The following is a 27,644-nucleotide window of genomic DNA, read 5'->3' as shown; positions in this document are numbered from 1 at the left end:
AATTTTCCCGTCGCCACCTCCTTTCTTATGTCTTTGTTCCTTCTCTCTGTATTTTTCTTCATTTTTATGTCTCTCCCCTTGCGCCACCCCCCATTTACCGCTCTCTCTTTCAGGACCCTTCCAGACTGTCTTGTCTGTTGCATTCTGAAACACGTCATTGATGCAATATAGTGTGTTAGCGATGAGTTTACATGGCGTATTTCGGAACGCGAAAAACAAACCACCAGTCTGGAAAGGTCCCGAAAGAGAGTGGCAAATTCATATCCCAATCTGCTAGACAGTCTGCACACTATTCCACTGTATTAGTTTTGCAATGCTTCCTGAAAGAGACCTCATTATTGCCATCAGGGAGGGCTTTCTTGTGCTGTAGTACAAAAAAGTGGGGCAAAGAGCCTTCCATCCACCTGGAATATTGTAGTATGTTACTCTTTTTGGCAGAGTCTACAGGAAACTCACTGATGGAAAGAAAGCAGCATGTTCGCCCCAAAACTTTTGGAGGCAGAACCTCCCCGCTACCATTGTGAGCTCTAATAATCATGAATTTACAACTTTTAAAAAGACATCTGGAGAGGCCCTCTGTCTTTCTCATCCATGCACACCTTTCTCGGGAATTGAGAAGATACTAGTGCTCTATCACTGTATTCCATCACTTTGCTGCTGAGTTGTTCCTTTTCCTTAGTCATGCATTTCCTTACTTCATTGCTGTGAGAGGTAGGAAGGTAACATTACATGGGCCTATGTCCCTACTGATAATCTGTAATCTGGTCAATTATTCTGTCCACTTTTAAATCAAACGTCTCCATGTTCACCAATTAGTTGACAGGAGGGCTGCTAAGGAAGGGATCCCTCTCCTCAAAACAAAACAAAACCCTGTATCCAAGTTGTTTCTGTGGCTACAGCACCCTGTTCACACACCCCTTGCCTCTAAATGTGCAGCTGTGGTACCCTTGGGATCTCTAGTTCCCAGTCCCTGTTCTAGCAATCATACTGATCTTTGAAGAGTTGCAGGTGCTCACAGCTTTCACCATTCTGTTTTCCTTCTCTCACATTCTCCCTCTCTTTGCCTTACAGCACATGGTGAGTCTATAACAGGCTCTTTTAGGGGAAATAACTAGGAATAAGTGGGTGAAGTAGGGGGATGAATGGACAGGGCTCCCGTAGTTTTGTCTGCAGTGGAGTGGGGAGGAAGCTCAATATTGCTATCTTTAGGAGCCTCTACTCCAGCCTGGGTGTCTTGCAAGCGACAGCTGGGCCCCACAATCCCAAAAAGGAAATTTTCTCAGGGACATTGGATACCCTTGGCTGGGAGGAAGGGTAGGGAGAGGGCCGAAGGAAAGAAGGCGGATATTGAGGACCTCTGAGGCAAGGAAATGGAGTGAGGAGCTGAAATTTTCTCAGCCCACGATGGAGGCCAGGCAGCAGAGGTCCCACAGAGATCCTCCAGGGCTAGGGAGTGGGGCTGAGCTCTTAAGAGTAGCTGCCAAGCTCAAGGTCCATGGGATAGTGCAATTCTTACTGTGGGTGCCTTCCAGTGTGGTGCCTTCCAGATGTTTTAACTACAATTTCCAGTGACTAGGGATTATGGGAGTTGAAGTCCAACAATATCTTGAGGCTACCACATTGGCTATCCTTGTGTATCAACTCTGACAAATAGTTAGCCCCTGATCCCTGAATTTCATACAAGGAATTAAAAAAACAACAAATTTCCTGCAAAGGCTTTGGCATGCATAACTTCACCTTAACTATACCGACGTACCGCGTGCAGGTGAAATAAATGCACATTCTCTTCTTTGTCTTTCCCCACAACCCCCTTCCCTCCATTTCTTCGGTTGTCTCCCCTGAGTCACACTTTAGATTGTAAACTCCTCGTGGCGGTGACCTGCCCGCTCACACTTTATAATGCAAATTGATGATGCAAGTCACAAATAACTCCAATTGAAGCTTTTGAGTCCCGGCAAAAGATCAGTGGAGCCCTAACCCAGAGTCAGAGGTTCACCCTGACACCAAACTGGGTAGGCGTAGGGCCTACTCTGGGAGAAGGTGGGGTACTACCACAAACCCCTGTGATAGCAAGATTTCTGGGGCAGGAATTGTCAAAAACCCAGCATGCCTTTTCCCTTCTCCAAGAAAGGAGTTGGCCTGTTTGCGTTCCTCTGGAGTCTATTTCTGGACTTTGGTTACCCCCCACCCCTAGCCCTGGAGCCAAACTTGAAGATGTGGCTATAGTTAGTTGCCCCGCCTCCTGCCAGGGGAGTCTATATAACCCCAGGGGAATTCGCAGCCTGTGTCTAGGCTGCTCATCCTTCTGGCCCTTGGGACATCCCCACCGCACCCACAGCTGCTGTTTGCCCACCTGCCTGTCCGCTGAGAAACCAAAATGGTAAGTGGGGTGCAGGTGCCCTGGTTCAATCTAGTGGAAATGTACAAAGTGGAAAGAAAATGGAACGTTGGTTGATCAATCTGCAGCTCTTTTCTTTCAAATAGGAGGAGAAGACTGCGAGACCATTCAGATTGTGTAGGTGAAATACATAATTCAACACCCAAGAGGTTGGGTGTTGGAGAGTGGGGGACAGAGGAATCCCCTTACCAGTTTTCTAAAATTTTATTTCATGGCCAAAACAGTGCTGTACAGGTCTTTCTCTTACCTATTTTTCCTTTCATCAGTTTCTCCACTACTCTTTTTCTCTGTCTCATCTCTCTGTTTCAGTTTCTTTCCACTTAAACATTTTATTCTCTGTGCAGAAGAAATGTATGTGTTCAGGGAATACCTCGGAGCAATTGAGGAGAGATTGGGGGTGGGATGCCAGGTAGCAGCTGGGAAGAACAGCTTTTGATGAGGGGAAGGGAAAGATGAAGCCTAAACCGCATGTAGAATGTCATGTTAAATAGGATTATTTCACATCCTTGCTTTCTAGCTAGCCTTCTTTAATATCCTATTTCCTTCGCTGAGCTATGCACCTTAAAATTCACCAGGGAATTCTTTCAGGCCCTGAATGGCCATATCATGCTCTTTTTTTCTTGAATAATGCAGTAGAACAGTTTACTCAGCTGGGAATTAGTTGGACCCCGTATTGAATTGAGAGAGAGAGAGACAATAAAGGGCAGCTGAGCGGTTGCTGAGCAGACAAAAGCTGCAGGAGTCATATTCCTGGCGGCGCCACAAAATCCAAAGCAAAGGAGCTGGAATCAAGGGATACCGTGGAACAATTTTGGTTTTGGAACAAAGAAGCACAAGGAGTATGCTATTTCTTCTTCTTCTTCTTCTTCTTCTTCTCTTCTTCTTCTTCTTTCTCTTCTTCTTCTCTCTCTTCTTTCTTCTCTTCTTCTCTTCTTGTCTTCTTCTTCTTCTCTCTTCTTCTTCTGCTTCTCTCGGAGTCTCTTGTGTGGTTTGGCACTTCACCAATACACACACACACACACACCCCTCATATTTTGAGATCCAGGTCACAGGCTGCCACTAGCACAAGAGAGCCAGTGTACTGCAAAACCTGCTTAGGAAGCAATCACTCCAGGTTGCTCACGCAAGCAAGCCAAGCAACCTTTCACACACATTGCAGGCAAAAATAACCCATTGCTGCCCTTGGCTGTTCAATCCATCAATGGCCCATCTATTGGTACTCACTGGGAATCCTATGTATGACTGCTCAGAAGTCCCAATTGTATACTGTATATAGGGTGGCAGTCGAAGAGACACAACTTAATTGTCTCTCTCTCTGTGTGTGTATCAGCTCCGTCTTCTGTGGTATGTTAGAGAGATTTCCCAAACCCTTTGACACATACACTTACAGGTACCTATACCTAGGTAAACCCCAACCCTGCCACCCAGCTCAGCTATTGCTCAAACTCCTTTGCTCCCTTCTATCTCTTATGAGGCCAAAGTGCACCCTGTTCATATCCGATCAACCAGACCAGTATATTGCAGGAGGGTTCGGAAGGAATTGTGTTTGCCTCGCCAACACACCTTAGAGCGCCATTTAACCTCATGCTCCAAGCCAGCCTCCAAGGAGGAGGCCTAGTTGTGAACTTTGATACATTCCAATAACTGGAACCCTCTTTCCTTGGGGCCTTTGCAGTTTCTCCCGCATCTGCGAAACTTCCATAACTTCATTAGCATTCATTTATTTAGTCATCAAAGCCTATAAAAAACATTTTTGGAAGCTAGAATGTGTAGGCAATTTTGCAGGACGCACAAGGCTAATTTACATTTGCTGCTGAACACATCTCTCTCTGTGTCACTCACTCTCACAAACGCATCTCAGACTAATACGTTGAAGATTTTGAGGAAATATCTCCAATGTATTGCATTGCAGCTCCTTGACCTGAAACAGAATTTGTGTTCCTGCCGTTTCTCAACACTAACTAAAGTTCTGAGTTTGCTCGTCAAAGGGTCTTCTTTTCCTCCCAGTTTTTAAAAACCTTTGCTACCATAACCAAGCATTTGGAATCTCCCGAACCTTCATCCTGCTCCCTGGTCTATGGAAAGTTTGGTAACATCCTGTTTTGAAACTTAAAAAAATAACTTAACCCCCACCCCTGTAATAAAGTGTCGTGTGTGTGTGTGTGTGTAGTGCGGGCCCCTGTCCCCCCATCCTTAATAAGCATTTTGGGTGGTAATGTACATAGTGGTCTGATTTCCCATTTTAACCCATTACAGGCACCCAAGAAGGCAAAGAGAAGGGCAGCAGCCGACAAGGAGGAAGCTCCAATGTATTCTCCATGTTTGACCAAACACAAATCCAGGAGTTCAAAGAGGTAAGAAACTAGAAGAGATGGAAGAGGAGAAAATGGGAAATGTGCAGCTTGCTGGGAAATGTAATGTATGGGGCTCTTAAAGCTTACTGGAACTATTCATTGAAGATGTTTGAGAAGTCATTGATCAGAAAGGATGTTTTTTCCCCCAAGGTACTAGAATGAAGGTGACTACCGTTCCCAGGATTCATTGGGTGGGGCATGCTTTAAATGTGATTTAAATGTATGGTGTGTACGCAGCTACGGTGTAATCCTATAAATGTCTACTCAGAAGTAAGTCCTATAGAGTTAATGGGACTTGACTCCGAGGTAAAGCGGGATTACAGACTCAAGTGTTTGGAGAGAAGCTGCTTTTTTGTGGGATGTAAGTCTCGTCCAGAAATCAGGAGGATACAGAAGTTATTAATAATACTAATAATAACAGGCTCAAATCTATAGATCACCTCCTTGGAACAAGATAGAAATTTAATTTTGAGGACCACCAGATTGGGAAAGAGCCTAAGTAAGCTATGCGGAAGGATGTTCTGACCGTAAGATCTTACAGAGTCTGGAATGTTTATCTGTGGATTATTTAAAAGTAACACATCTGTGGCAGATTTACTGATAGAATTAAACCTTTCAAAATGGAGCAGCTTCTGTCCACCCAATTTCACACATGGAGGCCCATACCTCACTATATTTCCCTTCACAAGCTTCCCTTTAGCCCTTTCATGTTCAGGATCATCAGATGTCGAGAACGGCGGACATCTACAAGTTCTAAAGGGTTTCCTAAAGGAGAGGAACGGGAGAAGGAATCCCATGGGTGCTATAATTTGGCCAAGTTAATCCTAAGCAAGTTCCTTTGTGTTCTGTCGGATACAGAACCTCAGAGGAGCTGAAACTATCAAACACCACCTAGTTGGTTGTGCAGTACAACCCTAGGCATGTTTATTCAGAAGGAAGCCCCAATTAGCACAGTGAGCAAGTAAGCATGTGCAGGGTTGCAGCCTTGGAAGGTGTTCAACACCTCCCTTTTTGAGCCACCCTCTGCCTCTACACACCATGTAAGTAGCCCCCTGTCTCCTAGTAGCCAGCTAGTTCATTCCACTTGGGAAGCTGGTGTGGTGGTGGTGGCGAGAACTTCCCATGTGAAGCTCGGCCCTCCCCCATGCATGAGATTCTTCCCCTCCATTTTGAAGAGGATCTCCCTTGCCCTTTTGCAGCGTCGCTGCTGCCCCTCGCCGCCCCACCCCCACCCCAGAATGGCGGTGTTTCCTTTCTGAGACCCTTGAGACGCAGCAGTGTCTATTTTGGGTGAGGGAGGACCAAGAAGGTAGGTGACATCTGCGCTTGGGCAGAGAAGCAGGCGGCAGCTCCTTACAAGGAAATCTTTGGAGATGGATTCTGGGTGACTAGCCTGAAAGAGGAGCTGTGGGGCTCCAGACTCAACGAACGCAAAAATTGGGCCGGTGTTGCAAAGGCTGAAAACCCTTCATCTAGATCTCACGTTTGGAGAAAGAAACCAAAAGAACAACAGGAAAATAATTATCATTCCAGCTGTCTGGGGAGTTCCGGCAGTCTTGTTCCTTTCTCTTTCCTCCATCCTGGTCAACGAGCATTTTCAACTTTTTTGATGACAACCCACTTTCAATCAATACATTTGGTGAAAAGAACAGATCCTTGGCTGCTGGGCAATTATTGTTGATGACCTTTCTAGACCATCTCCCTCTAAGCAGCTGGAGGGTTAGCGATAATGGCTGTTCCCCAACCTGCCTCCATCTCCCAGTTATCCTCAAAACAACCTTGCGGCTGTGATGGGAGACTGGACTGGAAAGTATGATGGTGACACTTGCTTCGGCCTCAACATCCTCTAACTTCCCCACAAACAAATCAGAACGAATGCTTCTTAAATAGCTGGCTTTGTCCACTCTCCCTGTAAACAAATCAGGGATGAATGCTAAATAAACAGGTTGTCGGAAATGCCTGCAGTTGGAACCGCAACTCCTGGCTAAGGTAACTCAATGGCCTAAGGAAAAATTCCCCTATATCCAGCCTTATGCTATGGTGTATTTTTGGGTTCCATTGTCCCTTGGCAGTGGCAGCTACGTTGTCTCTCTCCAACGCCTGCCCAAGAGTGGCTAAGGTTTTTTCCCTCCGTGAGTACCATTTTGGAGGACTGCATGTTCATCTTCTATACAAAAAGAGTGTTCACCACCATCACTCCAAGTGACAAAGCTGAGATGCTGAGATGATGCAAGAGAGCCAGTGTGGTGTAGTGGTTAGAGTGGTAGCTCGTAATCTGGTGAACTGGGTTCCGCGTTCTCCACTCCTCCACATGCAGCTGTGGGGTGACTTGGGCTAGTCACACTTCTCTGAAGGTCTCTCAGCCCCACTCACCTCACAGAGTGTTTTTGTGGGGGAGGAAGGGGGAAGGAGAATGTTAGCCGCTTTGAGACTCCTTCGGGTAGTGATAAGCGGGATATCAAATCCAAAGTCTTCTTCTTCTACTACTACCACCACCACCACAACAATTGTAATTATTGCCTTTAAAATGAAGAGAGTGTTAGGAGCTCCTGTGCCTCTCCATTCGCATTCACTGCAGCTCGGGTGGGGTGGGTTGTTCCCATTTTTTTTACAGGAAAGAGACATGCCACACAGCCCCAAAGGATAATAATGACTGAACCAAGGAAGGAGTGAGCTCCCCTCCCCTCCCCGCTATCCTCTGGAGATCTCATCAACAGCTCCTCTGGAATGTTCCATCTGTCCCCTTAGGGAGGGGCCCTGGGTTTAATATGAGACAGAAGAAGATTGTTCCCATTCCTGTAGAGACTCGGAGGGGTATCAAGTGACAGGTGTCTCTAGGGCACAGCTGCAGAGAAGTGAGGAGGGGGAGGAGAGGCCCAACAGGGATCGCGCTGTGCTGGAAGCTGGTCTTTCTCCAATACCACAATGCATTGCCTAGATATAAGCATCAATAGAAGACGACTGTATCTTGGGTCCAACCTGGGTCATGTTTTCTGAACTCCTTTAACTTTAACCGTCCTGTCAGCTCATTAAAATTCCAGAGATAAGTCCTCTGGCAACCTCCTTGAGTAAATATATAGTGGGCTGCTATAACTACTGTTTTTTGCCCAATGCTGATGACCCAGGTTAATGTTTCATTCTTCTTTTAACAATGCTGGCCATTGATTGTAACAATAAAGACTGTATTTGATTCTCCCTTGTGTTGCAGCAGCTTTTTGATAGTTAGAAGCCGCAAACATTCCGTTCTCTTGGCCAGTAGCCTTGTGCCCTCCATAGGCTATGGTATACAACTCCCATCAGCCACAGCCAATGTTTGTGTAGACGCCACCCCAATCTCCGAGCGGTGCGAGATTCCAGGGGTTCCAGGCAGCTCACGCAGGGTTCAGGGTTCAGTGGAGACGGTGGTGTTTTTAGGATTTATGGTTTGTTTACACATATATACAACCTGAGCCTATGATGGAGAGGTTCACAGCACTGACACTCAAGAGGGTCTTGTTTATCCCATAGCCACAACTTTGGATTCAAGCAGAAATCATAAGTCAGAACGCTCCTTTTAATATTCTTTCCAGAAGTCAAAATTAACCTTCAAATGAAGTTCATTCAAGGCTGTGGTGTATGTTTACCTTACCATGGACATTTACACGATGAAACCAAGGTCTTGAAATGTGTACTATCAACACAGGCACGAGTGTGTGCGATTTCCCGTTTGCTAATGGATAGGTATCATGTAGCAACAAAGCAATCTGTGGTTCCAGTAAAAACTACTGCACTCACATCCACTGATGAACTTATAGCCCAATCACACAAACACGTTCATGTCTTGTGACATGGTCACTGGCAGCTGAGTGTTATGAATAGACTCCCTGAAAAGTTTTGTGTTTCAGGTTCTGAGGTGGGTGACATTTTCTTCTCCGGTGGTTGAACTGTAGTGGTTTATTCAGAACTGCAGAACCGTCAGTTGAGGTGGCAGGAATCGAGCGCTGAGCATGCGTGTGCAAGCGAGTCTTTAGAGGACCAGCAAAATCTCACAATTTAAATTGTGCTGAGTTACATGCAGGTATTATATATAGCTTCGGAACTGTAAATTTCAGTGCAGATCTGTGTGTTCACGCATTCTAGGAATCCTTTTGACGGATTCGAGATACAACAGTTGTTACAAAGGAGAGTTACCCTACAAATCCTACATTCATTTTTGTCGGGAGGTAGGACGGAATGCTGGAGGTGAATTGCCTACAATCCCACGATGTTTGCTTCTCTACCACTTTCTAGGCCTTCACTGTCATTGACCAGAACAGAGATGGCATCATTGACAAGGAAGACCTGAGAGATACATTCGCTGCTATGGGTAAGAAAAAAGGGAGTTTTGAAAGAGCGTGGCACTGTGGGCAGGAGGGAAAGCAAAGCTTGGCTGTTGATGGAACTCTCAAGTGTCATCCCCAGCTGCTAATCCTGCCCTTCCCATCTCTGCAGGGCGCCTGAACGTGAAGAATGAGGAGCTGGATGCCATGATCAAGGAGGCCAGCGGCCCCATCAACTTCACTGTCTTCCTCACCATGTTTGGTGAGAAGCTGAAGGGTAAGTTATTTCCCTGTTCTGTCTCTCCTTCTTCTCTACTTGATGTCATGATCTCACTGTCGCTCCTCTTCTCCCACCAGGTGCTGATCCCGAGGACGTAATCATTGGCGCCTTCAAAATCCTGGACCCTGAGGGCAAGGGCAGTGTCAAGAAGCAGTTGTGAGTATCTGCCCCGCATATCACTTCCGTTAGATGTGCTGCGCTGCTTAACATGCAACACCAAACCATCGCTTGGCTGTCGCTGGGTTCATGTGCTTCCCCAACACACTCACATTTCCTTCCCAACTCACCTGATCAAACAAACCACAGTTTGCTTAAGATTTGTGTTTGCCCTCCAAACGAGTAAGAAACCACATTCTGAAGTAGATTTCTAATTTTGGTTTAGAAGGCAAATGAAAACCATAGTTTGTCTGTTCAGATTTGAAAGCAAGTTGTGGTTGGAGAGCAAGAAGCATGCACTCTTGGGACTTGGATCTGACAGCTGAATCATGTATAGGCTGTTATGTCTGAACCATCCTGCTGCATCTCAGATGATGATGATTTTGGCTCTATCTATCCTGCAAACTTATACAATTCATTTTACACTAGTTTAATTGTCATGACTTCCTTTCAGACACCATTCTGGCAGCTGTAAGGGCTGTGAGGATTCAGAACCCTCGCCAAACTACCGTTGCTGATGACTTTGAGATTTTTCTTAGTGCTCCATGGGCTTTTTCATAAAATGACAGTGCCCTGGGAAGAGTTATAGCAGTTTTAAATGCATGCTGTAGTAGGGTTAAAGTTCTTCCAAAGCTGGAATTCAAAGGTAGGGTTCTGTTGCCTATGAAACAGTTGCCTTTTGCCTATGTGTGTGTGTAGAACAAAGCATTATTCCAAGCAAAAATATTTCCACCAGGGAAGGCTTTCAGCTTATGTGAAACTGGGAGGGGATTGGGAAGCAGATGTTCTCCATAATAAGAGGCTGGAGTGCTTGAAGACCATCTAAAAAAGGACTCATACTTACCTGGCGATCCCTCTCAAACATCTTACTCTCTTTGCTTCTCTGCAGCTTGGAAGAACTCCTGACCACTCAGTGCGACCGGTTCACCCCAGAAGAGGTAAGAGAACATCCCTGCATCATGCAGAACATCCAGTCCTTTCTTTTCTCACCTTTATGCTCCCCCCTTATCCTCTTCATACCCATTTTTCTTCACCTGTGAGCTACTCTTTCCCCCAAAACACGAAAGGGTACACTTCTGCACACTCCACTCACCTGCCAAGCTAATGCCAAGCTAAAAGGCTTCTGAGAATTGGCAGTGAGTTTTCCTGTCACTGCGAAATAATCTCACAGCCCACATCCACACAGCACCTAGCCAGAAAGTGCAGCTTTTTTATAGACTTGCCCTTGACTCCTGTTTATCTGTCCTTTCTGGATTTAGGGTCGTAGCCTTCATGTTCATCTGGATAGGAAGGGAAATACTCAGCCAATGGAATGTTAAATGCTAGCTCTCCTAGGACAGAACAGTGTGCCTGTGCCGTGATTCAATGGTTTAAATGCTACAATTCCATCGCAGGACAGAACTAAGTTGAGAGCGAGGTGGTGAGGTTGGCAGAAGGGAAATGGAAGCAGCCATTGCAGTTCTGCGGAAAACTTTGAAAAAATCACGAATCTGTTATTGACATCAAGCAGCTTCTCTGCTTCTGAATGCCCACCCTCCCCCTCCAACTTTTTAGACATCCATATTGAAAATAGCAGCAATGCATTTACTGACTTGGGAGTATACCTTTTTTAGAGCTTCCTGGGAAGGGAAACTGAATCAGGAATCGGGCAACTTCTCATTTTGGCCTCTCTGCCTCTTTCAGATCAAGAACATGTGGCACGCCTTCCCTCCAGATGTAGCTGGCAACGTTGACTACAAGAACATTTGCTACGTCATCACACACGGAGAGGACAAGGAAGGGGAATAAGCCCAGGTTTTCCCACCCTTGCTTTGTGGGGGGAATCCACCCAAACACCCCCAGGCCGGGGAGTTTACCTTACACTGGTCCCAGATGATCCACACACTTTTGTAACCCAGCAATACACACGTCAAACCTGTTATTTATTAGTATTATTATCTGGGGAGGAAAACTATACCCCCCCAAAGCCAAAGCCGTGCCCACTTCAACTTGTCTTAACCTAACCGGGACCTTCCTCCGTAAAATGTCTTAATAAAGATGAGGACACCTCTGTTTCTAACGCCCCTGTTGTTACAGTCTCTTTGACTTCTCTCAGTCTGAAATTCAAATACTCCTGGAATGGATTCATGCAGTGGGTACATCTTCTTTTTAAAAAACAAATTTATATTTCTGCTCGTGTTAGGGATGCTGGGTTTAGTCAGTCCATTAGAAAAAAAGTTAATTATTAAGTATGTGTTCCATTTTTATTGCATTTAACCATAGGCCATCACAATATAAAAACAGGAGTGGTGGACATTATATAACAAGTCTGATGAAAAATAACAGATTAGGCCTAAATCAATAAAAACCACTTAATTAATTGAGCAGCAGATATAAATACAATGGGATAGCAGATGCACTGGACTTAATGAACATAGTGAACAGTGCAATCCTAACCCGGTCTTTTTGAATTTAGCAGGGCCAATTCCTGGGTAAATTTGATGAAGACTGCTGCCTCGGGTTTGTAAATTTCAGAGGGTGTCTGCTGTGAGCAACACTTAGCTGAATACCGCCCAGTATTTTTTAATAGTTTCTAGAATCCATACCATGGGGGCAGGGGGTTACCATTTTTACGGTAGGTCAAGAGGAAGCTTTTGAGTTTCTTAGAACTCTTTGGGGCTATGGAGTAAGCTAAGCGAGGGAGGCTGGGTGCAGCCATGCTGCCTGCCTCTGGAAAGAATATTAAAAGATGGAATGTGGGAAGAGGCAGCAGCTATTCAAACGAGGCTTTTTGGTTGGGGAGGGGCTGTGCAGGTGTCAAGTTGAATCAAGGCCTCGTGGGAAGAGAAGGCATACAACAGATACAACAACTTGCCATTTCCTCATCTCTTAATGTATAAAAACTGCAGGTGGCCAGCATTGCCTTAAAACTGAGCATTCCTCCCTAGCTAAGAGGATGGGGGAAGGAGAAGTCCACCCGTAGCTACACTACACGAATCCACACACAAATGATTTTAGGCCAATAAAGGTATGCTTCTTGCTTCAGGGCAATTGCTTTCACCCACAGACAAATTTAAACCCATTGATTAAATCAACTAAAAGTCATTCAGTTGTGTTTACTTCGACTCAAGAGGCAGAGAGTTTGGAGGGGGAAATGGTCTCTTGCAATAGATGTGATGCTGCTTGAGGAGCGGGAGCATCCTGAAGACATTCAAGGAACAGAAATATTGAAGGTGTTGGGGAACCTGTGGCCCTGCAGCTGTCCCTGGACTCCAACTCCCATCACCCCCAGCCAGCATGGCAAATGATCAGGGGTGATGGGAGTTGGAGTCCCAGCATCACCTGGAAGGCCTCTGGATTCCCCACCCTGGCTTTTAAAAAGTGTTTACTTGGCTAGCTTACCAAAATGGCCTGCAACAGGAGCTGAGCAAACACAACAGGAAAAGATCCCACCCATTATTTTTTTTAGGGAGTCACAGCAGAACCCCTAGAGATCACCTCCTGGGATCCTTCTGCAAGAGCAGATGCAGCCCCTGTGCTTGACACACTGGAACAAAGCACCCTGTGCCTGTAAGTTTGGACACAGGTTGGTGCCTGGCAAACCTTATACACAATTGGTGCTACCCACCCCCTTCCACAACCCCACCACCCAACATCAAACCTCTCGCCACCTGGCAGTGCCGCTTGTCTGGGTCTCCCATCCTAAGGACTCAGAAGACAAAATTCCGCAGTGGCGGCTTGGAGGCCGGATCCCGGCAGATCTTGAGAGAGAAATCCACAGCTCTCGCTGACTGGGTGAGGCAACCGAGGGAGACCACGTCGATGTTGGGCCCCACAAACTGGGCCACGTTATCCTCAGTGATCCCCCCACTGGCTTCCACTGTCGCACGAGGGAAAGAGGCCTTCACCGTACTGGCTGTGGGGTGCAGCTCCTGTGTAGGAGGAGAATTGGGGAGTGGAGGTTAACAGGAACAGAGGCAGAGTCCACTTAAAAATCTCAGGGTTTATTCACACTTCGTAGCCTCGCTTTTTCCAGGCACAGGTGAATGTTTCAAGCTCCATGACCAAGCATGGTGGGTTGGATTTGTTTCTTGTTTTTTTTTTCCCCCTGGAGCTTTCCCCACAGAAACCTGCTCTTTCGTGCTCAATTGGAGCAAACATCAATTCAGGTTTGCTCCGATTCAGCTTTAAAGAGTGGGTTTTCGTGGGGAATTCAGAAAGAAAGGGCGCTTGGAGGTTTAAAGCATGTACCATGCCTAGAAAGAGCAGAGGAAAGGTATGTGTGGGTAAGCCCTCAGTGTCACAACTGAGGCCTAATTCTCAGATTGCATTTGAGGGATAGTTGCTGTTGAAACTGGTGCATAGTTCTCACCCAGAGCCACATTGCCTTCTTAGGCAACTTTCAAGGGCCACAAGCTGGTGGGTGGAGCCAGAGGGAAAAGTCAACAGGGCAACTAATGTCAATTTTACTTTTGTACTGTAGGCTAGCTACACAGTACAAAAAGGACACAGTGCTTGGGATGGTAGAGTTGTGTTTTTTTTTAACACACACCAAAGCCTGCCCAAGGCTGAGTGAGTTGGAGGCACAAATCCATGCTGGAGTCACAAGAAGAGTGGGGGACCACAGCAGGGAAAAAATCAAAATGGATCCATTCCTGAAGGGATGAATATCTTGGGCCTGGTGCCATTAACACAACGCTGCTTGACAGCACCTTTAAAGACTGTGGTGCTTTCATTTCATAGTTTCAAAAATTCAAAAGTCAAGCCTGTTTTTTAAAAAAAAGCAATAAAAAGACACAGACAGCAATTTCAGCTTCAGCATCTGTCCCCATCTTGGCCCAGCCAAATATACCTGCGGAGCAAAGTTATCCAGCATGATAATATCTGCACCACATTCTCCTGCCTCGAGAGCCTCTTCCAATGAACGGCACTCAACCTCCACCTTCAGGGCGAAGCCTCCGACACGCCGGGCACTCCGGACAGCCTGTGGGATGGTAACATTTGAAAATCAGGTATGAAGCAAGCTAATGCACAGTGCAGAAAAGGCAAGCTTTAGGGTTGCTGTTTTCTTAAAGAAAAAAACTCTATTCCTGGTTATTGTAGAGTTCAAAATGTAAGAAAAACAAATTGAAGAATCCCACTTATTCACCTCTAACATAACAGCCAGCAAGTTTGGAAAACTCAGCAGTGGCCAGAGGATTGGAGAAGATCAGTCTACATCCCAATCCCAAAGAAGGGCAGTGCCAAAGAATGCTCCAACTACCGCACAATTGCACTCATTTCACACGCTAGCAAGGTTATGCTTAAAATTCTACAAGGCAGGCTTAAGCAGTATGTGGACCGAGAACTCCCAGAAGTGCAAGCTGGATTTCGAAGGGGCAGAGGAACCAGAGACCAAATTGCAAACATGCGCTGGATTATGGAGAAAGCTAGAGAGTTCCAGAAAAACATCTACTTCTGCTTCATTGACTACGCCAAAGCATTTGACTGTGTCGACCACAGCAAGCTATGGCAAGTTCTTAAAGAAATGGGAGTACCGGATCACCTCATTTGTCTCCTGAGAAATCTCTATGTGGGACAAGAAGCTACAGTTAGAACTGGATATGGAACAACTGATTGGTTCAAAATTGGGAAAGGAGTACGACAAGGCTGTATATTGTCTCCCTGCTTATTTAACTTATATGCAGAATTCATCATGCGAAAGGCTGGACTGGATGAATCCCAAACCGGAATTAAGATTGCCGGAAAAAATATCAACAACCTCAGATATGCTGATGATACTACCCTGATGGCAGAAAGTGAGGAGGAATTAAAGAACCTTTTAATGAGGGTGAAAGAGGAGAGCACTAAATATGGTCTGAAGCTCAACATCAAAAAAACTAAGATCATGGCCACTGGTCCCATCACCTCCTGGCAAATAGAAGGGGAAGAAATGGAGGCAGTGAGAGATTTCACTTTCTTGGGTTCCATGATCACTGCAGATGGTGACAGCAGTCACGAAATTAGAAGACGCCTGCTTCTTGGGAGAAAAGCAATGACAAACCTAGACAGCATCTTAAAAAGCAAAGACATCACCTTGCCGACAAAGGTCCGTATAGTTAAAGCTATGGTTTTCCCAGTAGTAAGGTATGGAAGTGAGAGCTGGACAATAAAGAAGGCTGATCGCCGTAGAATTGATGCTTTTGAATTATGGTGCTGGAGGAGACTCTTGAGAGTCCCATGGACTGCAAGAAGATCAAACCTATCCATTCTCAAAGAAATCAGCCCTGAGTGCTCACTAGAAGGACAGATCCTGAAGTTGAGGCTCCAGTACTTTGGCCACCTCATGAGAAGAGAAGACTCCCTAGAAAAGACCCTGATGTTGGGAAAGATGGAGGGCACAAGGAGAAGGGGACGACAGAGGATGAGATGGTTGGACAGTGTTCTCGAAGCTACTAACATGAGTTTGGCCAAACTGCGGGAGGCAGTGGAGGATAGGCGTGCCTAGCGTGCTCTGGTCCATGGGGTCACGAAGAGTCGGACACGACTGAACAACTGAACAACAACAACATAACAGCAAGACTTTAGCCTCTTCTGTACTGTATATTTAAAGCAGCGTTTGTCACTTTAAGCATCCTAGGAAGAATTGTAAGAAGACCTCTACTGCCCTCGCACAACTACAATTCCCAGTTCCCCAAGAAGAGGGATTGATTGTTAAACCACTCTGGGAATTGTTTCCCTGTGAGGGGTAGAGCTTGGCAATATATTGTCCAAAACCGGTTCGAAGTCTATATTGTGCTATCGGTTTCATAATTTTTCACCTGGCAATAAATAGATCACAAATTAAGATGTGTGTGTGTGTGTGTGTTATGGATAAATCACGATGTGGAAAAAACCAGTAAAGCCAGCCTGCATTCCCTGTTAACTCTGCCAGCTCAGCTCTCCCTTACCTCCTGCAGGGGACAGCAAATCACAAGAGCAGGCACTGGCGAAAATCACGATGTAGGGAAAACCGTGAAGCCACCCGGTGCCTCTGCATAACTCCACCCTTATTTCCAGTGCTTCCCCCCCCCCTCCTGCCAGCATTGCAAGGAGCTTTACTTCTGGGCAGGGCTAGGATCCCATGTATATGCCAAGTACTTATTTAAGAAAGACATTGGTCAATAAATTAATTATTCTGGAAAAGAAAAAGAAAAAAAAGAAAAAGAGGTGCTGGAACTCCTACCTTTTTAAGACGAACAAGTGGTTGAGCTTTTTTTTTTAGGGAGCGCCAAAATTGTGCAGCTTTTTTTAGGGAGCGCCAAAGCCACTGCTGCTTATGGCACCATCGAAGCCGCCACCCTGCCCAGATTGCCTGCTGCCTCCAAAGAGGCGGCAGAACTCACCACAGAGGGGCTGGAACTGCTTATTTCAGACATCGTGATATATTGGTATATTTTGTGATGTTTAGCTGGTGATATATCGTGACGTTGAAAACCAGCCCTAGTGAGAGGAATAGTTTCCTAATAACTCTTGGCGCCTTTAGCAAACCACAGTTCCCATGAGTCTTTGGGGCAACCCGTGTTTCTTATGATGCAAGGTTCAGATGTGGCCTTGTTCTACCGCCGTATGTGTCGCACGGTGATGGAGGGTAGGGGAGAGACTGGTAAAGCAACACCCACCTGTGTGATGCCGCCTGATGCCCACACATGGTTGTCTTTCAACATGATGAGGCTCCCCAGGTCGTAGCGGTGGCAAGAAGCCCCTCCCACCAGGAGAGCATACTTCTCAGGCAGGCGGAAGCCTGGCGTGGTCTTCCTCGTCCCAGCCACCTCTCCATGCCAGCCAGATTCCCGCGCTGCTTGGCACGCCTTTGCTGCCGACGTAGCAATACCACTGCACCGTCCGATACAGTTCAGAGCCACCCGCTCGCCCAGCAAGATATCTTTGGCTGGCCCACGCACTTCCGCCACCCGGCTGATTGGTTCTGCCCATGCTCCCTCCGAATGGAGCCACTCTACAGAGCAGCCAACTTCAGCAAAGATGGCCTCAAAGAAAGGGAAGCCGGCTAAGACTCCTGGGGACTTGCAGAGGAGCACGGCACATTCCTGACGGTCACCGACAGCATAGCCGCCATAGTCGAAGGCAGGAGCATCTTCCCGCAGCCAGTCACAGGCCAGTTGACGCAAACGGGCAGCGGGCAGAAGGTGTGAAAGATTTGGCTGGGAGGCCATGAAGACTAAGAAGAAGAAGAAACCATAGAGATATTGGCAAAGGCATACCAGACAAAGCCCAATAAACTAATGGTGTCACCTAGGGGTAGGAATGAGTGGTGGGAATTGCTACCCTTTGCCTGATGGCAGCTCTTCCTAGTGGGAGGAGAAGGATGGAAATTAGGTTATATTCCTATGACTACCCAAAAACCCAGAAAATGGGGAATGTGATCATGTTTGGGTCCCTGTGTGGCTGGCGACTACAAATGACAATTTCTCTACTTGGACGAAAGGGACCACAGTCTGATAGCTGACCATTTTCTATATATATAGTGCTGTCTATATATAGTGGACTCGCTTATAAGCTAGCTCCAGCTTCTGAGCCCCAATTTCTCCCCTCTACACCAGAAGAGACAACAATATCACATCAGTAAACGGGACAAGGTTTATTCCCCCACCCTTTTCATTTGTTTATGTTAGTATAGTAATATAATGGGTTGAATTAAAAAAAAAACACTGTGAAAAAAGGAAGAAATGCTAATGGGACCTTCAGGGTTAAGTCCTCTGGTACACCATGCCAACTAGCAACACCTTTTTGCAGGATACGCCGGTCCATTCTCTGTGCTGCCCCCCCCCAACCAGCATTCTGTCCCACCCCTGCAAAAGTTTCCCAACATTCTGAGGCTGCCAAGCATATTCAGTTCTCTTTGAACTGTTGTTTGGGATTGTTATACTCACCCCCTTGTTTTTTTGCTCATGGTATGCTGTTAGTAATTGGGACACGGGTGGTGCTGTGGGTTAAACCACAGAGCCTAGGGCTTGCTGATCAGAAGGTCAGCGGTTCAAATCCCCACGACGGGGTGAGCTCCCATTGCTCAGTCCCAGCTCCTGCCAACCTAGCAGTTTGAAAGCACGTCAAAGTGCAAGTAGATAAATAGGTACTGCTCCAGCGGGAAGGTAAACAGCGTTTCCGTGCACTGCTCTGGTTCGCCAGAAGCGGCTTTGTCATGCTGGTGTTGTAAGAAACACTGGCCACATGACCCGGAAGCTGTACGCCAGCTCCCTCGGCCAGTAACGCGAGATGAGCACCGCAACCCCAGAGTCGTCTACGACGTCTGGACCTAATGGTCAGGGGTCCCTTTACCTTTACCTTTATTCTGTTAGTAAAAGGAAAGGAAGCAAGGCTCACCCTGGTTCATAGCAGCCAACTCCTAGGGGCCCTCCAATAAAATATTTGGGGGGGCCAGCTGCCCAAAAGTTAATGGGAATTGCCATTCAAATGATGTGTGTATGCTGCTTCTTGTGATTATGTGAGTCAGGGCTTACTTGCTCCCCACAATATTTTATTCAAGTTGGCACTCCTGCCCTGTTTTTTTAGGGGTAGTGAGGCATTGCCAGCCCCCACCTGGCTGCCTTCTTTCTTACTTACAACCAGTCCAGCTCTCCTGCTGATCTGTACACAAAGTTTACACAGTGGTTAAACTATGGCCAATCTTTTGTGAGCATCTGTTCTGTTCTGATTTGTTTACTATGTGGATGTTCTCTGACAAGGATCATTCATCCTACATTCACCCCAAAGTTATTTGCAGGGTATTTCCATTTCTTTCTGGTAAATTCATTCAGCCCACGTTTTGCAACACATTTCCCCATTACTTTCCAAACCTCAAGCAGCCCAGGTTTTTCTTAATTACTATTGAAGTCGATTTGTTGTGAGAATCCTTCCTGCAAAATACTGACGACAGCCTTGAGGCACTCAAAGTGGTTGCATCACTTTGCCCAAAGTCCCAGGTGAGGTTACCTCAAAAAAGTGGGTGTGGGTGTGTCAGAGAGATGGGTGCAGGGAGAAAAAAACTGGACTGCCTAAGCGAAGAGCCCTGCAGAACAGAGGTCAAAATCCAACTTTTCCTCATTAGGGTCACTTTGCCACCTGAATTCTATGGAATGAAGTAGATATTTATTTTTTAATGGAAGGATGTGGTCAGTGCTTTTTTTCTGGGGGGATGCAGGGGTACGCATACCCCTAAACATTTTGTGAATCTAAATTTGGCCTCATTGAGGGGCAGTATTTCAATATGAGTAGGAAAATGAAAGTTCCCTAAACATTTTTTAAAGAAAAAAAGCACTGGATGTGGTTATTTATTCTAACTTTTACCTGCTGCTAGTATTAGAGTGGTGTGTGTGTGCATGTGTGTGTGAGTGAGAGTGAGAGTGAGAGTGAGAGAGTGAGAGAGTGAGAGAGTGAGAGAGTGAGAGAGTGAGAGAGAGAGAGAGAGAAGGGGAGGGTGAGAGTCCAGCATTTAAAGCCAAGAGCATAAAAAGGGAGCTTCTAAAAAAGCAACATATTAAACAATACATTTCTCCCCAAACCCAACAAAATGTGAACCAATAAAGAAAAAAATCAACTGTTAAGCCACAGTAACTCGACCAGACAAGGCAGTCTTTGAATTCTTCTGATGTTTTGTTCTAGAATTCCCCCTCCCACCCCTAAAGTTCTGAGGGTATCCCAGATGTAGCTAGTTTAAAAGAGGCAATGTTGGTTGCTTACCTGACTAGCCAGGATCCAAAATGTCTCTCTGCAACTTTTTCTCTTGTCTAACTGGTTGCACAAGATAAATTTCCTGAATTCCTGAGGGGTGGGAGGCTGACAACGAGGGGTGGGATGAGGACCACGATAATTGCTTTTGGCACTTTGGACCCTTGTTTTTCCTCCCTTGTATAAATAACCTCTCCTGCACAGCTGTATCGTATCGGGGCCAAAGTAGGCAAAGCTCCATTCAAAGGATCAGCAATCTCATGAGCAGCCTTTTAGAAGTATTGGGAAATAACGCAATGGAACATCTGTACCACTGGCAACATGGTGACGGCCTTTTCATTCAAATACTATTTCCAGCATTTGTTAAAAAGAAAACAGAATAGGGAGGAGGTAGTTATGGGAGCCGTACAGGATAGGTGCATCATCGTCATCATCCGTGCCGGATTTACATATAAACAAGCTATAACTTAGGGCCCATAGCTGTCAAGTTTTGGATTTGAAAATAAGGGATCAGCACCCTCACCTGTCCCAGGGACAGTCTACGGTTCTCAGGGACAGTCCATGACGCGGTAATCCCCCCCCCCCCAGGCTACAAATTAATTTACATCAGGAAAGATCTCTCAGGAAAGAGAAATCAGGGCAGAGAAAATAAAGCACTTATTCACGCAGCACACGGTTAACCTCTGGAACTCCCTGCCACAGGGAGCAGTGATGGCCACCAACTTGGATGGCTTTAGAAAAGGATTAGGCAAATTCATGCAGGAGGAGAGGACCACTGATGGCTTCTGGCCAGGTTGGCTCTGCTCTGCCTCCAGTTAGGGGCAGCAATGCTTAATCTGAGCACCTGTTGCCGAGAAACATTCATCTATTTTATCATCTTCTTTATATATCTGTCTGTCTGTTATTAGGTATTTATATTCCACCTTTTTCTCCAAGGAGCTCCCTGGTCCTAGTCCTCATTTAATCCCCACAAAAGTCCAGTGAGGTAGGCAGGCAGGCAGGGCTGAGAAAGGCAGGGACCCAAGGAGCCCCCAGACTCCAACTCTCCTTCCCAGAAATAAGGGAAATTTAAGGGATATCAACAATAAGGGATAGCAGCAGGAAACGGCTTGGAATAAGGGAGTTTCCCGCAAAAAAGGGAGACTTGACAGCTATGTTAGGGCCCCACTCTATTGGGGGCCCCCAAAAATTTTAAAGAAAAAAAAAACCTGGATGTACATTTCCAAAATATAAGACAAAAAACAAATAAAATACAACTTACATATAGCAACAGTGTTTTGGGTTGTGTAACCTCCTATGATATACCATAAGTAATGGGCCCTGCCTGCTAGCCTGCTCCCTAAAATATCTCTGGTTTGCTAATTTCTCTCTCTTTCTTCTTAGTTATATTTCAGTTCAACAATTACTATGATAAAATACATATTTTGTTATGTGCAAATGGCTTTAGATACCTATTAGGTCCATAAATTACCATATAGCATATATTCAACACAAAAAACAGTGACCATTTGTTGTTGACAAAGGACACCTGGACATATAACTGGACATTACCTTCAGTAGTTTAGGGCTTAGGGCCTCATCAAACCTAAATCCGGCCCTGGTCATCATCCGTGCTCCCTGTAAAAATCCAGACAACTCACATGAACTGTGCAGAAAAAAAACCTCTCAACTGGAAGCACCCTAAATTGCTGGAACTTCTATTTTTCTAGGGATAAGGCCAGCGCAACAACCCTTAAAACGAAAACGCAGATTTGAGAGGGAAATGCGCAAGAAAGGACCAGCTGCAAGTTTTATGGATTCTTGCATCTTCCCTGCGAGAAGAAACCTCGCCTTTCACGCAGTTTCCTCCCATATATATGCCTGTAGTTGTGTATAATATTGAACCTATTATATTTCCTATATTTATATTATATTTATTTGCTCATTTAGTATCAGTTTATGATATTTTATGATATTGTTGTGGTCGATATATAGCAGCTATATAAAGCTTTCTCTTCCTGTAACTCCTTGAGCCGGCCGCTTCTCTGCATATATATGACTCTTTATCCCGGCGCCTCTCCCATCTATACTCGCTACAGTATTTGTTGCCTCTCCTCCGATTGGGCGCGACCCTCTGCTCTTTTTTATTGGTTGCAGTGTTCCGCTCGCCTTCCACCAGCCACCTTTGATTGGGCCGCAGGTGCGTTCGTCATACCCTTTGTAGCCTACCAGAGCCCAGCTCAGTGGCGATGGTGGGTTGGCTTCCCTGCGCTGAACCCGGGAAAACACGCGTGGCTTGTTGGAAGGGGACGGATCCTGCCTGCTCTGTTGTCCTTTGGAGCCCAGGTAGGCTGTGTATGTTGCTTTGCTTTCGTTGAGAGCCAGGCATGAGAGTTGCAGAGAATATCCAGAGGTGTGTGTGTGCGCGTGTGTGTGTTTATGTGTATGTATGTACGGGGGGGGGTTCCTGTGGTTTCTTAAGGGTGAGGGAAAGAGCCTTCTACACATGTTCAAGTGATGTGCTCTCACTTCTGTTTTTTTCAGGGCGTGAGTCGTGGTACTGAAAGCAGACTTTATGCAGCTTAGCACTGGAGAGTATTGGCTAAGAAAAATTTCTAATTCTGGGTGGGGGACACACATTGATGTGATGCATCTACAACTCCCTATGTGCCTGCAGCAGAGAAGCCACAGAGCCTTGTGTAGGTGGCGTACGTTTGAAGCACGTGACTTCTCCCAAATCATTCTGGGAAGTGTAGTTTGTTAAGGGTGCATGGAATTGTTGCTCAGCGAGGATTAAGCTACAAGTTCCCAGGACTCTTTGGAGGGAAGTGTTTTACATGTGTGGTGCATAATGCAGCCAGAGATTTAGCCAACATCAGTCATATTCTGTGAAGACCTATTGAAATGAATAGACATAACTGCCTTAGGTCCATTAATTTCATTGGGTCTACTCTGAGTATACCTTGGTTGGCTACAACCTGCAAACAGTGTTCTTCACATGTTGGAAAAGGCACAGGAGTTGCCATTCTCAGAGTTCCCTGTGAAGAGAGATTGGTCTTTAAACTACCCTGGAAATTTTAACACTTGGAGGGCAATAGGGGTCTCCTAACAACTCTTAGCACCCTTAACAAACTACAGCTCCCAGAATTCTTTGGGGGAAGCCATGACTGCTGAAAGTTACAGGTGGGTAGCCATGTTGGTCTGTCATAATCAAAACAAAATAAAAAATTCTTTCCAGTAGCACCTTAGAGACCAACTAAGTTTGTTCTTGGTATGAGCTTTCGTGTGCATGCAGTATCTGAAGAAGTGTGCATGTACACGAAAGCACATACCAAAAACAAACTTAGTTGGTTTCTAAGGTGCTACTGGAAAGATTTTTTTATTTTGTTTTGACTGCTGAAAGTGTTATTACAAGGCTTTAAATGTATGGTGTGAATGAGGCTTCGGCTAAATTCTTTATCCTTTGCTGCTAACAACCACTTTGTTCACCAGGCTTCTCTCCCCGCATCTCTTTCAGGCCTGTTCAGTCATGGCATCATTGAAAAGGGCTGCCAGTGAGGGAAAGTATTGCAGAGACTGGGAGGAAGAGGAGGATTTGAAGGTCTGGCTTTGCCCTGTGGCAGGAGACAATGGCAAAGCAGCCTGCAGGTTCTGCAAGGGTACGATGCCTGCTGGCTACTCGAACCTTCGGCTGCACATGGCCACGGCTGAGCATCAAAAGCATTTGCCTCCAGGCTGCTCTGTGCCTTTGGCTGATGATGGGCTTGGTGACCTGAAGCATTCTGGTACTGGAACCACCATGCCCAGGTGGACAGAGGTAACAAACGGGAGATGTCCTGTGAGTTGGTTGTGTCTCTGTGTGAGCAGAAAGGTGTTATGTGAGTTGTAATTCCAGGGTTTCTGGAAGCATATCCAGAATATCTTACCAGTATTGTGTATATGTACCTCCAGAATATCCTGTGGATAGAAATATCCTTAGAAGTATATAAGTACAGTATAGCATATTCTATTATTAATTAATTAATTAAGCCTATTCTTTTTTGGGACAAGCAGGGAATAAATTAGTGCTTGACCTAAAATAGCTGCCACGTTTAGCTCGCAGTGCCCAATTTCAACAATTTTAAACTGCCAATAGCAAACTGATGGGAAAAAAATCCTCACTAGTTGATTGGAATGAAGGCGCACAGTTACTGTGACTTCCTTTGCCAGGCATTGTTCCCATCGGCCAGTTCACCAAAGGCAAAAGAGGAAGAAATGGATGAGGTGTTGGTGAGGAACAGGAACGGAAATTCAGCAGAAGCGTTTCAGTTCAGTGCTGAGCCTACCTTGGAAGACATGTGAGACGCCCTCCTTTCTCTCTTCCCACCTCACAGGCCCCACATTTATGGTTGATTGTAACTTCACCATCCCATCCTTCCCACCCCCAAATGTGGACCAATGTACAGGGGTCATTGGTGCCGTTTGGGACTGGTAGGGCAGAAGGCGGGGAGATTAACAGTAGGTGGCGCCAGAGCCATTGATAGGCGGAACCATCCCCTAATTGGTTGTAAGTACAGTGGTGCCCCGCTAGACGGAAATAATTCGTTCTGCGAGTATTTTCGTCTAGCGGTTTTTTCCTCTAGCGAAGCACCAATGCAAACCACGGTTTTCGCTAGACGAAAAAAAAAAATTCGTCTTGCGAGGCAGCCCCATAGACAAATTCGTCTTGCGGGGCAGCCTTCCGCTAGACGAATGTCTTCGTCTTGCGAGTTTTTCGTCTAACGAGGCATTCGTCTAGCGGGGCACCACTGTAAAGAGGCAGGCAAGTGGAGACTAGCCAAGAGCAAGTCTGAAGCTGCTGTGGCAGTGCCCCCTTCGCGCTAATGGACCAGCCTCTGCCGAACACAACATCAAACTCTTTTCACCTCTCTGTCTCTCCCACAGCCGAAGACTCCAGTCTGGTTTCACAGCTGAGCGTGGCTGGGGGAAGTACCACCAGCCTCGGAATCTGCTGCTTGCCCTCGTCGGGGAGGTTGGGGAGCTGGCGGAGCTCTTGTGAGTACGGGTGATGGGATTGCAGAGTGGGCCCCAACGGGCAGTATTTTGTGAGCGAAGGGACGGAGAGGATGTAGGCCTAAAGGTGCTTTCATAGAATCAGAAGGCTACTTGGCGATCATTTGATCCAGCCTTTGCCAACCTGGTGCCCTCCAGAGGTTGTTGGACTACAACTCCCATCAGCTGGCACCACATCCTGAGGTAGTCTGTTCCACTGTCAAACAGCTCTTACTGTCAGAAAGTTCTTCCTGATGTTTAGTCGGAATCTTTCTTGTAACTTGAATCCGTTGGTTCGAGGCCTATCATCTGGAGCAGGAGAGAACAAATTTGCTCCGTCTTCCATGGGGCAGCCCTTGAGATATTTGAAGATGGCTATCATATCTCCTCTCAGTCTCAGTGGAACGGTTTCCCTCTGGAGGTTGTGGACCCTCCTTCCTTGGAGGTTTTAAAGCAGAGGTTGGGTGGCCCTCTGTCATGGATGCTTTAGCTGAGATTCCTGCATTGAAGGGGGTTGGACTAGATGACCCTCAGGGTCTCTTCCAACCCTAAAGTTCTGTGATTCTTTTCAGTATCATTCTTAAGTGGCAGTGCCCAGAACTGGGCACTCAGGGTAACACTTCATACATCTGGTGGAGTGGTCTGCAGTTGACAAAAACTTACACCACAATAAAGTTGTTAGCCTTTAAGATGGTGGCAGGGTGGGCCCCTTTTCAGCCCTAGAGCTGCATCTCCCTTTCCTGGAGTCAAATGTGGGCAGAGCAATCAGTCTAAATTTTATCTTTGTAAGGTAGATTAATGTCTACACGCATCTCTCTCTGTCCTTCAAAGAGGCATGATTGGTGTTCAAGGACACATTTGACCCAGTCAAAACCTCTCAAGGAGGCTTGGGCCTAAGCAGAGGCCTAGTGGGCACAGCCAGCTCTCAGGTACTTCCCTCCTTTTTTAAGGTGTCCCAGGAGCCTTTGCTGGCTTTGCTGCAACAAACAATCATAGCTTCCCTTTGGAAGCTTTGAATCCCTCCTTAGCTCCTTCCCCTCTTCACGCCATCGTTTCTCCCCTTGTTGCCCTTTAGTCAGTGGCGGGAGGAAGCCCCTGAAGGCCTCCCGGGCTGGACGGCGTCTGAGCGCGAAGCCCTCTCCGACGAGCTCAGCGATGTCCTCATCTACCTGGTGGCTCTGGCAGACAAGTGCCGCGTGGACCTTCCCTCGGCCGCCCTCCGCAAGATAGGGAAGAACCGCCTCAAATACCCGGCTGAGCGAGTTTACGGGTCGTCCAAGAAATACACCGAATACGAGAAGCAACAGGACGGTGCAGCTGCTTCTTCTGGAGCAGCAAGGGGAGAAAACTTTTGTGTGGCTTTGGGAAGCTCCCATCCTCCGGACACAAGCTGCGAGGGCTCAAATGGCACTGGGGCTTCAGGGCTCAGGCAGGGCAGCGCCTCGAAACAGGCCTCTACTTCGTCGTAGCCTTTTGTGAGACGAGTCTAGAAAGCGCTAATGCAAAGGGAGCGATGTGGGGAGGGGGGGGTGCTGCCATTATTTCCTCCCTCTCCTTTTATGATTTTGAAGGTTTAGTTGATGCTCACTCCATTGAGGAAGGGAGCCCTATCTGGCAGGGGAATTGAAAGTGACAAGTCTGTGGGGGAAGGCCTGTCACTCTACGCAGGCATTATGACTTTACCTCAGATGTGAAACTGACAAGGGCCTTCTACACACTTGGCCTCCTGACTAGGGCCCAGTTTGATGCCTCCATCTTAAGTTTTTGTTTTTTAAGAAAAGAAGCCATGGGAAGCTGCCTGTTTGAGCTGACTAATGGGAGGTTAGGCCTGCTTTACATCTGGATGTTTCCGATCCAAATCCATCCTCCTCAAGCTCTGCCCCCCCCCCGGGCCCATTGGCATGTGTGGAAGGGGTGAATTTTCCCCCATGGGTGTAAGAGCCGCTTGAGCACTTTTAAGCAGGGAAATGGTGGGAGCGGGGAGGGTTAAGTAGTCTCTTACGAGGGTCCTTCCTCTGCTCAAACTGGCAGTCTCCTGTGGCTGTTTTCATTTTAATATGCACATAGTCTCTCAGGAGCTGAAGGCCATCTTTTTTTCAGGCTGCGTTGTTGTATGTCCAGTCAACAGCCATATTGGCTTTCTAGGTTCCAGCATTACATTGAGAGCTTAAGAGTTACAATTTTTCTATTCTTCTTTTTTTAAAAAACAATTTTTCTATTCTGAAAAAAATGACTTGTTTTAGTATTTTCTCCTTGAGGCCTCATCCGCTGCCCAGTTTCTCAACTATCCACATGACCACATGACCCACGTTTCAAATAATAGTGCAGCACTTTTGTTGCTGAGTACTTTTGGCCGTCACAGTTAAATTTGTCTGGAGAAATAATCCTGAATAAATAGATATAAGTGGAAGTGAAAACAGGAATCCATATTATAAAACAAGATTGTTAAGAAGAAGGTTTAGATG

At 46.3% G+C, this 27,644-nt stretch overlaps 3 protein-coding genes across 4 annotated transcripts; 2 read left to right on the top strand and 1 right to left on the bottom strand.

Moving 5' to 3' along the window:
- Positions 1-2,264: 2,264 nt before the first annotated feature.
- MYLPF (myosin light chain, phosphorylatable, fast skeletal muscle) lies at positions 2,265-11,549 on the top strand. The gene is given in 8 exon segments (XM_033169837.1): positions 2,265-2,380; positions 4,655-4,696; positions 4,699-4,752; positions 9,022-9,097; positions 9,223-9,327; positions 9,408-9,486; positions 10,376-10,424; positions 11,170-11,549. Coding segments are annotated over 8 exon segments (513 nt in total). The 5' UTR covers positions 2,265-2,377; the 3' UTR covers positions 11,275-11,549.
- Positions 11,550-13,102: 1,553 nt separating this feature from the next.
- Positions 13,103-20,283, bottom strand: QPRT (quinolinate phosphoribosyltransferase). 2 transcript variants are annotated; one of them, XM_033170466.1, is made up of 4 exons: positions 20,182-20,283; positions 17,106-17,662; positions 14,318-14,449; positions 13,104-13,397 (listed from the first exon to the last, which is right to left on the bottom strand). In XM_033170466.1, exons 2-4 carry the CDS (start codon positions 17,655-17,657, stop codon positions 13,176-13,178), a joined length of 906 nt encoding a protein of 301 aa, XP_033026357.1. In that variant the 5' UTR covers positions 17,658-17,662; positions 20,182-20,283; the 3' UTR covers positions 13,104-13,175. The 2 variants fall into 2 exon arrangements, with proteins under 2 accessions (XP_033026358.1, XP_033026357.1); XM_033170467.1 differs by lacking the exon at positions 20,182-20,283 and having other exon boundaries at positions 13,103-13,397.
- Positions 20,284-23,632: 3,349 nt separating this feature from the next.
- Positions 23,633-27,079, top strand: DCTPP1 (dCTP pyrophosphatase 1). The gene is made up of 4 exons (XM_033170673.1): positions 23,633-23,965; positions 24,358-24,485; positions 25,072-25,182; positions 26,255-27,079. Exons 1-4 carry the CDS (start codon positions 23,678-23,680, stop codon positions 26,646-26,648), a joined length of 921 nt encoding a protein of 306 aa, XP_033026564.1. The 5' UTR covers positions 23,633-23,677; the 3' UTR covers positions 26,649-27,079.
- Positions 27,080-27,644: the final 565 nt, after the last annotated feature.

This window comes from Lacerta agilis, chromosome 14, assembly GCF_009819535.1.
Source record: "Lacerta agilis isolate rLacAgi1 chromosome 14, rLacAgi1.pri, whole genome shotgun sequence".
Classification (NCBI taxonomy): domain Eukaryota; kingdom Metazoa; phylum Chordata; class Lepidosauria; order Squamata; family Lacertidae; genus Lacerta; species Lacerta agilis.
Note: the sequence above shows the minus strand (reverse complement) of the source record. Positions and strands in the feature narration are given on the sequence as shown.